At 34.2% G+C, this 16,973-nt stretch overlaps 1 protein-coding gene across 1 annotated transcript; it reads right to left on the reverse strand.

The window, feature by feature from the left end:
- Positions 1-2,117: 2,117 nt before the first annotated feature.
- On the reverse strand, positions 2,118-9,871 carry LOC103487637 (carbon catabolite repressor protein 4 homolog 4). The gene is made up of 10 exons (XM_008446039.3): positions 9,586-9,871; positions 8,546-8,643; positions 8,103-8,143; positions 7,534-7,583; positions 6,934-7,003; positions 6,105-6,226; positions 5,382-5,515; positions 4,363-4,513; positions 4,089-4,236; positions 2,118-2,680 (listed from the first exon to the last, which is right to left on the reverse strand). The coding sequence occupies exons 1-10, from the start codon at positions 9,639-9,641 to the stop codon at positions 2,369-2,371; spliced, it is 1,182 nt and encodes a 393-aa protein (XP_008444261.2). The 5' UTR covers positions 9,642-9,871; the 3' UTR covers positions 2,118-2,368.
- Positions 9,872-16,973: the final 7,102 nt, after the last annotated feature.

The following is a 16,973-nucleotide window of genomic DNA, read 5'->3' on the forward strand; positions in this document are numbered from 1 at the left end:
GTTCTTCTTATATTAACTTTACTTATACTAATTGTGACAGAATTCTACTTATCACATTCATTATTTAACTTATCACCTGGACCCATATGATAAATTCATCCTCATTTAAAGATAAGGACAAAAAAAACCCCACTAATCAAAATTAAAGCCCTTGTTGAATAACATGACCAATTGCATAGGACATTAATCTTGTGATGAGAAATTACCTAGAGCACATTGTTTTCACCAAGCTTGTTGGTTGAGAAAGACAGCACAAGCAGACAGCTAAATGTGGTCCAAATTTTCACATGTTCATGTACTATTAAAGAAAGTTCATTCAATCCCCAAAGCTCTACTATAAAACCACTCAAATAGAACTTCACCTTCTTAAGTAGACTTCATAAAGAAGAAGGAAAAATAAAATTCTTCCTCAAAGCCTTCTCTTCCCATCATCCATTAATGTCTCTTTCCACCCAACTTCTAGGGCTTGGAAGGCTTGAGAAGAAGGGAAGAAAGAGGATCAAAAGAGAGAGTTCAAAGAGAGAAAGAAATGGCTATTATTCATACAAGGAAGTGAGTGACAATGCAGAGCATGGAGATAGCAAGGGAAGAAGAAGAAGAAGAAGAAAGAAGGGTCAATTTGGGACTACAAGAGATGTTCTTCACATGAATTTTTGGTATTTTACTTCAACAATCAGTCATATACTAAGGAAGGCAAAAGCCTTTTATAATGAGTGTTGCTGTGATGCCTATGAAGATGAGAGGATGTTTCAATCTATTGATCCTTATTTCTCAATGCCTGTTTTGCCTTATACTACTATGGCTAACTGTATGTAAAATGATATAAAGGCTTGAATGAGTGATTTAACTACTAGTAAGTGTGTTTGTAGTTGTACCAACTTATTTCTGTGTCTAGGCTTAGAAGAATATTTGGAGTCCATTTTGGAACTTTTCTGAAAACAAAAGGAAGAGCCTTTTTCCTTTTGTTTTCAAAATTGTCTGTAAGAAAGTATGCTTTGGTGGCTAGTAATAAGTTGTAAAAATATTAATATGTACTAGAAATTTTTGTTTATAAGCTTGTAATTTTGGATGTCTAGAAGAGATAACAACCATAGAAGAATATATATTTAGGGGCATTTGAATTGACGTTCTATAAGGGTATTTGAGGCACCGACTATACTAAGTGATAAATCCCCAATTAGCTATCGTCAATACAATTTCAAGACCTCATTCGCTACAACTTTTACTGTTTTACATTCATTTTTCTTTTTATTCTTTACTGCATTGTCTACCATTTCCTTCTCAAGTTAAACTAGTTTACACTTTAAACACATACTATTATAATCAAAACTAAAATAATTCATGCCCCAAACACAAACTATAATAACCTAGGACTATATAATGAATAATCAACTCCTTGTCCCTAACATCCCCAAGGGTTTAAATAAGTCTCTACAAGTGAAAAAATAAACGTTTATAAACATTTAAAAAAATCATTTCAAATGGGTCCATTAGATGTTGAGTTTGAAATAAACATAAACTTCAATGCTTCTCAACTATTCTCATAGTTTAATTCACATGATTTTGGTGGTTTAAAATTTTAATTTGACCTTGGCCCATTCATTATGCAACAGTCCTGGATGGCTCTAGGAAGTTGTGATGAGCATGAGATTCAAGTACTGCAATAGTACTATTCAAAAAGAAAAAAGAACGAAAAAAATACCTATAGGATGGCGCTCCAACTATCCAAAATAATACCTATAGAGTAACTACAAAAAGTCTTCAAAACCAATGCCCACAAGGAAGCATGAAAGGGAACAAGGGACCAAATTGAACTAGAGTCCTCGTCCACCGCCCTAAAAATCCTACCATTCCACAGCCCACAAAAACGTACAAGGTTGCACCCCCCAGCAAGCCATAAAAAAGATGACCTTTCTCCTCATGAGGAGGAAAGTATAGAGTTCGTACCATCTTAATTCTATATTTTTGATAAATCTTAACTTAGTTATTGCTATTGGTTTATTGTTAAAAAAATTAGTTTAACAAATATTGATAAATAAGGACTTCAAATATTGTTACGATTTGTTCAAATTAAATGATCTAAATTTAAGATGTATTGATGGTACGACAATTAAAAGTACAATAACTAACCACGACCAAAATAGGATATTAACTTTAATACTAATCAATATTGTTAGGAACAAAATTGTAACAGAACAGAGCATTAACTTATAATTTAACCATAACAAAGAAAAAAAACATCTAGGTTTACAATGATTCTCAACTTTAATGGAAACCAGAACAAATGTCTGTTCCATTTAAATAAAAGAAACAATCAATATGAAAAAAGGAAGGAAAAAAATGAGGGACAAGATTTGAAATGCTGAGCTTATTCCATTGTGATTTCAAAATCAGCAGCAATAGGAAGATGATCACTTGGGTAGCTATGATTAGGTAACCCACCAATAATCTCTGGCCAGTCTGATTCTGGGAGCTCTAGAAAGCTAACGGGTCTTATAGAGTCAGAAGGTGAGAAGAATATGTAATCAAGAGTGCCAGTGAAGCCAGGGGTGAAGTTTGTAAAGGAAGGTTCACTTCCTAGAATGTTGGCATAAACACTACAAAGGGGTAAAGGAAGCTCTTCCAAACATTCAGGGGAAAATCCAGAAGAAGAGTTGCCTGAGACAAGGTATTGGTATACCTAAATAATTATGAGAAGTAGCAAGTGTTAGGTCTCCAATAGTGAGTTCATGAGTTGTAAAAAGGGAAGGATGAGGACTTTATTTATTTATTTATTTTTTCAGCCTAGCATACTATTTTTATTACTTAAAGAAAAAAATCATTTTTTTATTGGTATATTTTTATTGGTGTGCAGGAAGATGCATGCAACCTAAGTCTTTAATTTTTTTTTATTTGTCAAGCTAAGAAGATGATGTTAGGATTTTTTTTATTCAAGATTTTATTTTGATAATTGGAAAAAACGTATACAATTTTTACTTTCCAGATTTTGAATCTAGTTTTTCGTTAAGTTCAAAGGTTTTATAATATTGTATTTATACCCGTGACTTTTTTAATTTGATTAACCAAATTTTTTCTTCGATTTTTTAGTTTAGTTTCGTTTAGTCCATTGATTTTAAATATTTTAAACCTTTGCTCTAGAATTTACAATAATGCCCTTTTGGTTTTTGAGTTAAGTTGTGGTTAATTAAAGTAAATGAACGGAGGACCAAAATGGCCCGTGCTAACGGTTTATCTCTCCTTCCTGTCTATATCCCATCTATCACCAGACTCTAAATTAACAAATGAACTTTTTTAACATTCATAAAAAAAAAAAATTATAAAAGATGATCTCCAATTAGAGACGAAAAATAAGAATAATCTTTGAACTTCGATTCACATTTGCACCAACACAAACCAGTAGTTTCTAGATTACTTCCTTCCGAAGGTGGTGTGGTTAAGAACGTTACAGCATCAAACTATTTACCGTTCCTCTTCATTTTGAACTATGTAGTTTAAATTTTTTGAAAGATAATATAGCTATCTAAATACTTTCCTATATATGTTTCTGCTATATGAGATTCCATAAAATAGTACTTTTCATGTCAGCCTGTGAGTTTGTGGTCGTCAGCTCGTTTTAATAGCACTACCCCTAAAAAAAAGTCTATACTCAATAACGATCGATTAAATTCTAAGTTTAGTTCCTTAATCTTGAGGTTTGTATCTATTTGATCTCTAAAATTTCAATTTTATGTGAAAAAATCCCCTAAACTTGAAGGAGTATCTACTAGGTCCTTAAACTTTCAACTTTGTGTCCAATAAATCTATGAATTTTCAATTATGCTTCTAGTAGATCCAAATTAATTTTAAATTTATCCCAGCATAACAGAACCTATTAAATGCATGAATTTAAAATTTAGAGACTTAGTGACAAAATTGAAAGCATGTAGGTCTTCTAGACACTTTTGGAAAGTTAAGCAATCAAGTAGACACAAATTTCAAGGACTAAACTTCGTAATTTAGACAAGATAATAACAATGAAATAGATATATACCATATCTTCAGGAAGAGGAAATTCAATGCAAATGATAAAATCAAGATAGAATACAAACCTTATCTCCTGGGGTTGAATTGAAATCGCCAGCCAAAAGTATTGAGGGTGTGCATTCAAACTTTTCAGCAACTAAAGATTTGAATCGAGCTAGGCGTGATAAAAGATACTTAGCCTGAGCGAGCTTCACATCAGCCCATTCTGGATCCCTGTAAAAAAATATCCATTCCTTTACATATTGGGTGGATAAGATGTTCTTCAATACAGCAGGTCCTAAAAGAAATCATATAGACTTTACAGATAATGGCAAAGAAAACTAGAAAGTAAAATTTTACCAGTAAAGATGGGTGTTGGCTACAATTACAACATGATGAAAAGGCTGCTCAAGTTTAAAAGCAGCCATAATCCCTACGCAATCACGTTTTAATCTTACTCGGGGATCATTAGGATCCCCACGATAGGCTACGGTGGTTTTTGGTGATGAACCTGAATTCACATCTTTGAAGAATTAGATCATATAGGCCATGGCAAAGTAAGTCAGCTACACCAAAAATAAAACATCAACATTTGTCTTTAAAATGAATTGGAAATACCAAAAAAAAGAAAAAAAAAAGAAAAACCATGGGCAATGCTCCTCTCAATTCTTACAAACCAATCACAAAAGCTGAATGAACATACTCTGAGTGGACTTTCTTCTGGGAAAGGAAAAACGGGGAGTTCTTCAAAGACGGATGGCTATGAAAATCCCATAGAAATAGTTTAGAAGGAATTTGAACACACAAGCACACAGATGCATGTGGAGTGGGAGCCAACGATAAGATAGTGAAGTCTATCACTAGATACTATTTAAATGCAGATGCATGTAATAATTTTTCCTTTTTTTTTTTTTTTTTTGAAAAAAACTTAATTTTCATTTAGAAAAAACGAAAGAATACAAAAAGAAAGCCCACAACAAGAACCAAAGTGCAAAAAGGATTCCAATAAAGAGAAATAAGGTCTAGCAAATAATTACAAAACATATGTCCCAGAAGAAACAAAGAATCTAGTAGGGATCAAACATCGCAATAAGGACTCTCACACCCTTTGAAGATTCTGTTCTTTCTCACTCCACCAGAATGTAATAATGAAACCTTAAGGCTGTTTTTGACTCAGTAAAACAGATAAAGAAAAAGAAATTGTCCTCATACGACTAACTGCCTTGGATGTAAGAGCTAAGAATGGCCATGTCCACTACTCAGTCTAAACCTACTTCCTCAGAAATATAGAAAAAGGCACAGAACAATTCATGATTATTCATTAGCTTGGGCTGTTTTAGACTAAGCTTAAATGATAATTGCTATAATAATAAAGTTACCCTTGTTTGATTCAACATCATTACTAGCACTGGTTACGACATCTTCAGACTTATCTTCACAAGAACCACTATCATCTTGTATAGAGTCTACAAGATCATTGTATTCAATTCTATCCTCTATGATCAACTCAGCTCTGAAACATTGGAGGAAATAAATATTAGATGAGATGCAGATTATGAGGAAGAAAAAGACGGATTTAAGATAACATAACCGGGCAAAGATGAGTTCATGGATCTGTTGCAAGAAAATTAAGAAAAAAATATATACACCGGGCTTTCGCTGCATCAAAGGTATACTTCAATTCAAAATATTCTGGGACAGTCAAAACCGAGGTTTCTGAGTTCAAAAGTTGAAAAAATTGGAATAACTTCTCTAGAAGTAATTATTAGTTATCAGCAAGGCTCTAATCAGTAAAAGTTCAGAACTTTTGCGTATTTGAAAATTGTATATATAACATTGAAAAACATAGTCAAAAACTAAAACATTGACTGTAAAACAGTATTGAAGGCAGTAGGATTATGAAGTTAATAGGGCATTACACAATCAAAAACTAGCAAGAGAAGTTGTCTTTATGCCTCAATGGGTTTTCAAATCAGTTCAATTGTGCCAGCTAGAAATGTCAAATTTTAGTTTTTAATTAAAGATATGGGTAAGAATGACATTGCCTACGTTGAGAAGCTATTTTTCTTTCAGAAAGAGCAAGAAAAAAGAAAACAGCATACTTTTCATGCTTGAAAAAAATCCCACATCCATCACGTTTCTGCCCACTTCTCTGGATATACAAGCTGGAATATCCACATCTTTCCAAATTTCCTTTGTAAAAGGTATCATATTCATCAACTTCCTGAGGAGGTTTCACAAAAGTTTGTGCATAATTAGAGTTTGATATTAAGGGAAAACATTAGGAAATAGAGGAGCTGTTGTAGTGAGCTTCGGCCAATCATTATTCAAACAATTCAGGGTCATCTATAATTATTAATGTTCCATGCAAGTATTTCAGGTTTTCAACTTGGTCTTGGAGCCTGTTTGAACTGACTAGGAAAAAAGTATCTTTTAAATTTTTCTTTTTTTTTTTTTTGGATAAAAGGAAAAAAGTATTTTTTTAGATAAAAAAACTATATGGCATTGCAAGAAAGATGAACAACAAATGGGCTGGGGTAGTTTTTATTGAAAATCTTGTAACGTACTAAGAGGTGGCTTCTTATATCCCAATATTCTATGCGGTGCAAGGTAACGGACCCAGAATTACTTTTACAGGACTTATTCATTTAAGTTAATAGCTCACTTTGTAGCCATTGTATAAGGATATGTTAAATCAGAGATATCCTTCTAAACAGAAAACATAAATTACACTACAAGTGAACTTTCTTTGTTTCACTGCATCTGAAACCTTGTGAATTTGGTAAAATGGACAATCTGGGTTTTCTCATGGCATTGCAACCCTTTTTCACACTTGACATTCCGCCATTACTCTCATTTCAGGAAACAGGTATAGCTTCATCGTACACATGCACTTAACCATGTCAATTGAGAGAGAGGAGGGGGACAAACCTGTAGACAGAGAAAATCAGCCTCAAGATTCTTAAGGACTGCTAAAATTGCTTGCGATCGAGCCTTCCACCTGTAAATCAGATGTTAAACCTTCTACAGGTTGGAAAATATGAATAAGGCACAACTTGCTAATTGGCTCTAGAACAGATTTTTTTCACAATTCTCACAATCCCAGGCTCCCAGCTGTTTTTACTCAGCTACCAGAAATGCAAATTAAATCAACCATTAAATATATTAACATCTTGAGTTCACCATAAAATCTTTCATCCAGTCCCAGAACTAGATATCAGACGATACATATTAAATGGACAGGAAGTTATCTATTATGGTAGAGGAGAAAATGTCCATTTTGGAGACCTTATTAACATTCACAACTGATTTGATAGACAAGTTATTCTGTGATTTTCTAGCTTGGTTGCGGCTTATTTTTATGTAACAAATGTGAATTCAGTTGTATGAAATTACTAAGATCCTGAAGGATGCATGGCACCATATACGGCTTAACTTTCGACCAAATCTCTATATTGTGCCTTAATACTGTATAAAAATAATTTCTAAGAATCAATTGATAAAAATTATTCAATGAAAAAAGATATATACTTGAGGCACGAGGATGGAGAATGTGGAAAAAAAGAACTCTTCACGTAGACCTACAAAGGGAATACAAAAACAATAGTCAATATGCAATGTGATCCAATATCTTAAACAAAATCAACAAGTTCAATTGAATATGCCACCCACAGAAATGAACGTTATCCTGTCATTGACTACATATTAAGATTCATATGCTAGCTACAAAGTTGGACTTTCGAAAATTTCCACAAGATCTACCCAATAGCATTAATTTTCTTTGACTGGCATGCCAGGAAAATACATCAACCTTTTCTACGGCTTGCACTTTTCATCAAAAGTAGAGTCCAAAATCATCAAGGCATATGAGTTATATTCAATAGATTCAATAGTATAAAAAATGCATAAAAATATTTCAAATAAAAAGAAAGTTGCTTGAATCCATGAAGAACAGAACTTATGATGTTCCATCAGATGGAGCAAGAGCAACCCATTTCTGCTTATATATTATTGACTGAAAAAGGATGTTTAACAAACAACAGAAGCGTAAAACTGAGCTTAAGAATAAAGAAGGAAATGAATCAGAAAGTGTTCCTCACCTGCGCTAAAATATTGTAAGAAACAAAACGAAATCTGATACCTGCAGTAGCAACATAGGGATGCATGCTTAGATAATGAGTGATGCAATATAGAAATGCCATGCTTATATAGTGTTCAAGTATAAAAAATGAAGGTACAAGTATAAAAAACAAGGTTGTTTAACAAATTTAAATGAGAAAAATCTATTGATGTACACTGTTCAGTAGATTGATGAGCATTAACAACTCAAATCTAACCAAATGGACAAATCCAGATAAGAAAAGCACGATCATCAGCGATCAAAATAGGCATTATAATAGAACGAAGTTCCATTTCAAAATCAATTGGCAATGAGAAGAATAGTCCATCTATCTTATAAAAAGTGTAAGTCCCTTTGGTTCTCCCCAATGTAGAATTCTCAACATCTCAAAAGATTCCATCAAAACAAGGGTTATAAACGTACCATCAGATTTACTTCTTGAGTAAATGTCAGCCCCTTCCACAGAGATGAACTTTGGATGTTTTGGTGATTGTACTGCACTCATGTTCCGTAAAATATTTCTGCCAGTAACAGATCATTAAAAGAAGAAAAGAGAGCCCAGGGAATAAGAAAACTCATAAGGATTAGTCTAAAAGTATCCAGATACTTACTCTTACTTGCGTTTTACGAATGATTTTAAAATTTTAACTATCATTTTTTTAATGTTCAAAATTGCTCAGAATCACACTTTTCATCGTTCAAAATATTTTTTTTAATGTCATGAAATTATTGTTTAAAAATATAATGTAAACATTAAATCGGTTCCAATTTAAAATCGTAGAATACATGTTAAAATAAGTGACTTTAACCATTAAAAAATGAAATAATCTTGAAATGATTAGAAAATTACTTAGTCATTTTCTGAATCACTTCGATCCTGCTTTTTACTGATTCAAATTCAGTTCTGATTACATGAAAATCGAATTCAAATAAAAAAAATCAAACATTAAATTGACTATAAGACAGATTTCAATCTTATTTGAAACATAACAAAATTGATTTAAAACCCTTTCAAAACCACTTCCCTTAAATCACACCATTTCCAAATCATTAAATGTTCCACGTTCTCGTTAATTTCCTCAAGAACACTGTCCGCTTAGAAAATTAACCAATACCATCGTGATTAAAAAAAAAAAAAAAAAACTTCTACTTGACTAGCATAATTCAATCGGAACAAAAATCACAAGCAATAACCAACTCTTATCACTTCACTTTCACTCCCTCGGCGTCATTCAACCAAAAATCATAAATACTAACAATATAAACGCTATTCTTTACGTAATCCACTCAAAAACTCTCGAACGCAACAAAAAAAAAAAAAAACCAAATTAAGCTTCCAACACGCTCATTACTCGGAAGCGGACATTGTCGAAGAAGGATTCGAGAATAATACTAGAATCAATCCATTGCCATAACATAATTCGAAACTAAGTTGAAGCTTCAAATAGAGAGAGAGGAATTACCTGGTAAGAAAGCGAATGGGAAACTGATGGAGAGAAGAGGAAAGAGGTGCAACCATAATAGTTCAGCTGAAGAAGATCAAAAAGAATATATACATGTACAAAATGGATGGATTCAATGGCGGCGGCGGGAGCTGAAATAAGAACAGGTAGCGGTTTTCTTGTGCTTCATGTAACGTGAAGAACAACCGTCCGGTTAATCCATAGAAAACATATATACAGGTTGGCAAAATCAACCGGAAATCTTCTTTTCACCTTTGTTTTCCAGCGGAGCGGACAGGACACTACCTTTCTTTCTTTTGGGAAATTGTCAAAAATAGGTTAAAAAAAGAGGTTTAAATGAATTTTGGGACAATTTCTAAAAGAAAGATTTTTAGGACAATTTGGGTGTGAATGGACAAAAATGCCATTCTTTTTCTTTCCCTCTTCCACGTTTGCTTTCCCTTCTCTCCACGATCGATTCATTCTCTTTCGCGTATAGTTCCCTTTCCCTTCTCTTTTCTTTCGCGTAGAACACCTGAACCTACTCCGCCCATCGTCACTTGGCCTTCGTCGCTTGCCCTTCGTCGGTCGTTATCTAGTGCATTTCGTCGCTCCTCTTCGAACCATTCAATCAACTTCGAGCGTTTGCTCTTATTTGGGTGAGTTTCATGTCTAACCGATTTTTAATTTATCTGCTGTAAGTAAATGTTTGGTTGGGGTATTTGGTGCTATTTTCATCCGTAATTGTCTGGTTTTCGGAATTGGACTTATTTGTCGTAAATTAGTTTAGTCAAAGTTTGGTTTTAGGTTTTAGAAAGTTCAATGGATAGTGAAAAATGAATTGAACTAGAGGATGAGGATTTAGTTAGATCAAATAGAGGAGGAGTAAGCAATAGGAATAGAAGGAATGAAGGTTTTTTTTTATCTCGCACGTATCTCGCACATATCTCACACGTATCTCGCACGTATCTTGCACGTTCCAAACTTTCACTATTTATTTCAAAATCAACTTGGTATACCTCCTAATCCATTTAGAGCTATTCTTTGCATGTTTAGTAACTCTCTTAGGCCCTCATGCTTTATCTCGCACGTATCTCGCACGTTCCAAACTTTCACTATTTATTTCAAAATCAACTTGGTACACCTCCTAATCCATTTAGAGCTATTATTTGCATGTTTAGTAACTCTCTTAGGCCCTCATGCTTTATCTTGCACGTATCTCGCACACATCTCACACGTATCTCGCACGTTCCAAACTTTCACTATTTATTTGAAAATCAAATTGGTACACCTCCTAATCCATTTAGAGCTATTCTTTGTATGTTTAGTAACTCTCTTAGGCCCTCATGCTTTATCTCGCACGTATCTCGCACACATCTCGTACGTATCTCGCACGTATCTCGCACGTTCCAAACTTTCACTATTTATTTGAAAATCAAATTGGTACACCTCCTAATCCATTTAGAGCTATTCTTTGCATGTTTAGTAACTCTTTTAGGCTCGCACACATCTTGCAGTTATTTTTGTTATTTCTTTACATCTTGCACGCATCTTGTAGGTTCTTAAGTTCAAATCAATTTTTGAAGATACAAAACTACTTAAGGTAGTTTAAGGATGGCACATGTTTGGATTTTAGTGCGTCACGATGGTGCATGGGATGAGGGACGAAGAAAATATGAAGGAGGAGTGTTAAAAGGCATTGTTGTCAGTAAAGAAATAACGCACAAAGATTTATAGTATGAATTATATGACCTTGCAGAAGTTGACCCTACAAAGTTCGACATAAAGATAAGATGTATATATGAGATCAAAGGGGAAAAGGAAGCTTCTCCATTTGAGTTAAGCAATGACCGTGATTTGAAGTTTTATATTCTTAGTGAAAATCCATTGGAGGTCCCCCTATACCTATCATTTGAGCCTACAAGCAACCGAAGCATGAAAGTGTTAAACAAAGATTACAATTCAGTATCTGGGAGCAACCAAGTTCAAAATTTAAACCCTCATCCTCCAATTGGAATGGATACATTAGATGAGAATGGAGTTGATATTGGTGAAGTTCAGGTTGGCTTGTGTGATAACATGATAGGGACCAATTCGGCTATATGGGAATCATATGAGTCATATCATTCAAAAGATGATACTTTTACATGGAAGTCAGTTGAGATGTACAATGAATTGTTTGACATCCCAGAACAAAGAGATGCTCCTACAAAAGATTGCAAAGGAAAAGGTAAAGTTGATTACAGCTCCTCTAGTCGAAAGTTGAAGACAAAAGGAAGTGGCTGGTTCGAAGAAAGCTCTACAAGTGAAGAGTTGGATGTAGGACAATCTTTTTTTGCAAGAGAGATTTGTCAATGAGATTAAGTGTGTTGGCAATGAAAATTTTTTTTTTCAGTTTGTAGTAAAAAAGTCTACAAAAGAGGTTCTTTTCGTTAGATGCATCGACAAGAAGTGTGGTTGGAGATTGTGAGCGGTTAGACTGAAGGATTCAAATATATTCAAGATTAAAAAGTATGTGAAAGTTCATTCATGTTCTCTTGAGTTTTTGAATCGTGACCATAGGCAAGCAAAATCTTGGGTTGTTGGAGAATTAATAAAGTCCAAATTCAAGGGACCCGGTCGCATATACAAACCACGTGATATCATAGAAGACATGAGGCAAGACTATGGCATAAATATGAATTATGAGAAAGCATGACGTGCCAGAGAAAATGCATATGAACGAGTGCGAGGGTCTCCTGAAGAGTCATATAATCTTTTGCGTAGATATGGTGAAGCACTCAAATTTATAAATCCAGGTACAATATTTCACATGGAACTCGAAGATGATTGTTTCTTTAAATATCTTTTTATGGCTATTGGTCCATGTGTTAGAGGATTCTTAAATTTCATTAGACCGGTCATAGTCATGGACGGAACATTTCTTAAGAACAAATATCAGGGTCAATTGATAGTGGCCGTTTGCTTAGATGGTAACAATCAGATCTATCCTCTAGCCTTTAGAGTAGTTGATAGAGAAACAGATGACTCAATACAGTGGTTCTTAGAAAAATTGAAAGGTGCAATAGGGGAGGTGCCTAATCTAGGCTTCGTGACAGATCGGAAAACATGCTTCTCTAAGGGTATTTCATCAGTTTTCCCCTCTGCATTCCACGACCTTTGTGTCCAACATTTGAGTCAAAATTTGCATAATAAATATAAGAATGACACGATTGCTACTTTATTTTATAATGCATCGAGAACATATTGTGAATCAACGTTTGTAGGAGCGTGGAGACATCTTCTTGCATTTCCTAATGGTTCAGGGAAATATTTAAATGATGTTGGAATAGCACGGTGGTCTCGTGTTCACTGCCCAGGAAGACGATATAACGTGATGACAACAAATATAGCAGAGTCCATGAATTCTATACTGAAAGAACCTAGAGATTTGCCTATTGCTTCATTCCTTGAAAATGTTCGAGCTTTGCTACAACGTTGGTTTTGGGAGCGTCGAGAAGAAGGCATTAAAGTGACATATACATTGACCAAATGGGCAGAGTTAGTTATTCAAAAGAAACAAGAAGGAGATTTGACAATGAAGGTCAACCCAATTGACTGTTACCAATTTCATGTCAAAGATTTAGATAAGGAGGATGTCGTAAATCTTCAAACTAAAGAATGCATTTGCAAGGAGTTTCAAGCTGAGCAACTACCATGCTCACATGCCATTGCTGCAGCACGGGATCGTAATATAAATGTTTATAGTTTATGTGCTAATTATTACACAAATGAATGTTTGTTGGCTGCATATGCGTAAGTCGTCTACCCAGTTGGGAATCAGTCAGATTGGAAGACAAGCGAAGACTACGTACATATGACTGTTTTACCTCCGAAAGTAGTCAAAAGAGTTGGTCGACCGAAGAAAAAGAGGATTCCAAATGTTGGTGAAGCTCTGAAATTGCATAAGTGTGGTCGGCGTAAACAAATAGGTCACAACAGATTAACGTGTACCAATCCAATTTCATATACTGACAAGTCGAGCATACAAGATTAGAAATTTCTCTACCAATGTACTAATTATTACACTAATTAATGAATGTTTATTAATGATGTGTTTTCTTAATGATTTGTCCTAACATTCTTACTTTCTGTGCTTTCAGATGGATGAAGAAGACGAAAATAACAATTGGCTTAGTCATTTAGGAACACAAGAAACTGGTTTTAGGATCGTTTAAAAATAACTAAACGTTCGTTTAAAAATATCTAAATGATCATTTAAAAATAACTAAACGATCGGTTAAAAACAACCAAACGATCGTTTGAAAACAACTAAACGATCGGTTAAACAAAACTAAAGTAAACGATCGTTTGATAACAACTAAACGATCAGTTGAACAAAACTAAATGATGGATTAAAAACAACCAAAACATTGTGTAAAAACAACCAAACGATCGTTTAAAAACAACTAAACGATCAGTTAAACAAAACTAAACAATCGTTCAAACAAAACTAAACGATCGTTTAAAACAACCAATCGATCGTTTGAAATTAACTAAACGACGATTATAAACAACTAAACGATCGTTTAAAAACACTAAACGATCTTTTAAAACAACGAAACACACCCGCGAATTATTTACAACTGCGATTCAACATTTCAAAAAAAAGTACGCGAATTTATATTATTGCCCCTTTGGTAAAGACAACCGATATATACGTTTCGCCTTCTTCGTTCGTTTTTCGTCACTTCGCAATACACAACCGCACTGATCACTCACCTTCGTTTTCTCTCAGTCCATTGTTCTCTCAGACCATTTTTGTCTCAGTCCATATTTTTCGTCAACGTCAAAAGGTATTTTCCCGAACTTTTCCTACTATAGCGTTACACTTTTCCTTTCTTTATATTTCAAACGTTTCGACTTCTGTCTTGAAAAACTATCATTGTGTTCTTAAATTATTATTGTGAAGCGTTTAGGGTTTCAGATTCGACTTCTGTCTTCAATATAGTTCTCCAGATTGTTAAATTTATTACTTTTCGATTAACTATATTTTCAGGATGGCTGTACCTAGCGACAAGTATTTCCCTGCCACTATGTCATGCCAAGTGCACAAGATTGATAGTCTTATTAAGGATAAACTGACCAAGGAACAGCTGCAAATGTTCGACAAAACAATTTTTGGTCAATTGCTGAATGTGAATATGGTCTTCAATGGCCAGTTGATCCATCATTTCTTGCTGAGGCAGATACCTGAAGACGGTAACGCAGATGAAATCTGTTTCTCAGTTTTGGGGAAGAACGTCTGTTTTACCCAAAAGGAATTCAACATCATAACTGGATTGTGGCCAACAAACAATCCTTTGAGAAAGATTGCGATAACAAGCGCCTACAAAGTCTTCTATTCGGATTAGAAAATAAGAAACTAATAACATGCTTGGAAATTGAGGAAATTTTCAAGAATTTTGAGTTTACAAATGATGACGATGCTGTGAAGGTCGCCTTGACTGTCTTTATAGAAACTGTGATGGTCGGGAAGGATAAGAAAACACAGTTTGACATGGATATTTTGGGAAGAGTTGATGATGAAGAAGCATTTAAAAGCTTCGATTGGTCAACTTTCTTTTACACTCGTCTTCTCAACAGTTTAAAGACAAGTCTCCAAGGAAAAAAGAAGCATACGAGCTGAAGAAAACAACAAGTTTCAAAGCAGTGTCATACTACAACATCAAAGGCTACGTGCTTGCTTTTCAGGTGATTTTTATTTGTTCATACACTTTAAGTAAATGCCAATTGAACATCAAAGTTTAACATATTTGTTTAAATGTTGTAGGTGTGGGCTTATGAAGTACTCTCAACTGCAAATGAGCACCTGGCCACAAGAAACAGTAAGGGATTAATCCCTAGGATATTGAGATGGAATTGTACGCAAGCTCCATCTTACAAAATGTTGCAGAAGAACATATTCGACAACAAAAATGTAAGTAAAACTTGTCAGCGATCGTTTAATACAATTACACGATTGTTTAATACAATTACATTGCAGATTGTTGTTCAACCTAAACTGAAGATGTCAACCCAAGAGAAGGCTTTCATGGAGAGTCGAATTCGAGGGGATGATAACATGCAAATGGAGGACGATGAATCTGATTGGAGCAATGAACAACAAATCATTGGAGCAATCAAACTCATCTCCACAAAGAGAACTACTGTCACCCCAAAGAGAACAAAGTCAAACAGTGGCTGACGAGTCTGAAATGCATCCAATCACCAAGAAAAAATATTGCAGATCAAAGAAGTCCAATGACAAAGAAGAACAAAGTCATTCAAAATCCTACAAGGAACTGAAGAAGGAAATAAAAGAAGTTCGTAAGGATTTATCCACACTGACTTCTATAGTCTGTAGGATGGATGACACAATCACAAAGCAGTCATTGGAGCTGTATAAAATGAAGCAGATGCTGGAGAGATTGGTCCAGGTAAAATTTGTTTTCATAATACATTAGTTACACGATCGTTTAACTTTGATAGACGATCGTTTATCAAAGTTACGCGATCGTTTACTTTTATATACACGATCGTTTAACAATACATTATTTTTTAATTTTATGTTCGTTTTTATTTGTTTATTAGAATCAAACTAAAAATCAAGGGAATGATCATACTGATCAGAATGACAATGAGTATGTTGTTCAAGAACAACATACTGAACAACAACCTACTGAACAACAACATACTGAACAACAACATACTGAACAACAACATACTGAACATCAAGAGGAAACCCAAAGGTTAACATTTCATTCATTGTTTACTAGTTTATAAATACCTAACAATTGTATTATTTTCTTATTCTCATTTTTTTTCTCATTTTGTTTAGGGAACATCAACAGGAATGTGGTAGTGATATAAGCATAGACGACAGGGATGCAGACTTGCTAATGACTATAAGAGATATATCGGATAGTCTAAGTGCTAAAATTCAGAAAGAAACAGACCTGCCACAATTGATTACTACCCTTCCACTTGTGAGCCAACCTCTTGCACTTTGTGAATTGGCTCCATTGGATCAAACTGTACAAATTGTAAATGAAGAATCTCAACTAGTATGTATACACAACAAATTTGTAGTCGTTTGAATTAATAGTTTGTTACTTGTTTAATACGATTACATTGCAGGAAACAACAAAAAAACAGGTTGAGATTAAAAAAAAATGATGAAACAGTTACTTTGGTTGAAAAAGAACTAGTAACTGTGGCTGATAAAGATGAACAAGAAAAACCAATAAAGAGAAGAAAGCTATGTAAAATAGAAAATAAAAAGGTGCAAGATGAAGATGAACAAGGTAATCCACCCACAACATCTACTAAGATCATATCAGAATCTACAATACCTGTCCTAGATGTGGAAATCAGAGAAGTAGATAGAT

Source organism: Cucumis melo, chromosome 7 (genome assembly GCF_025177605.1).
Source record: "Cucumis melo cultivar AY chromosome 7, USDA_Cmelo_AY_1.0, whole genome shotgun sequence".
In the NCBI taxonomy this organism is placed as follows: Eukaryota; Viridiplantae; Streptophyta; class Magnoliopsida; order Cucurbitales; family Cucurbitaceae; genus Cucumis; species Cucumis melo.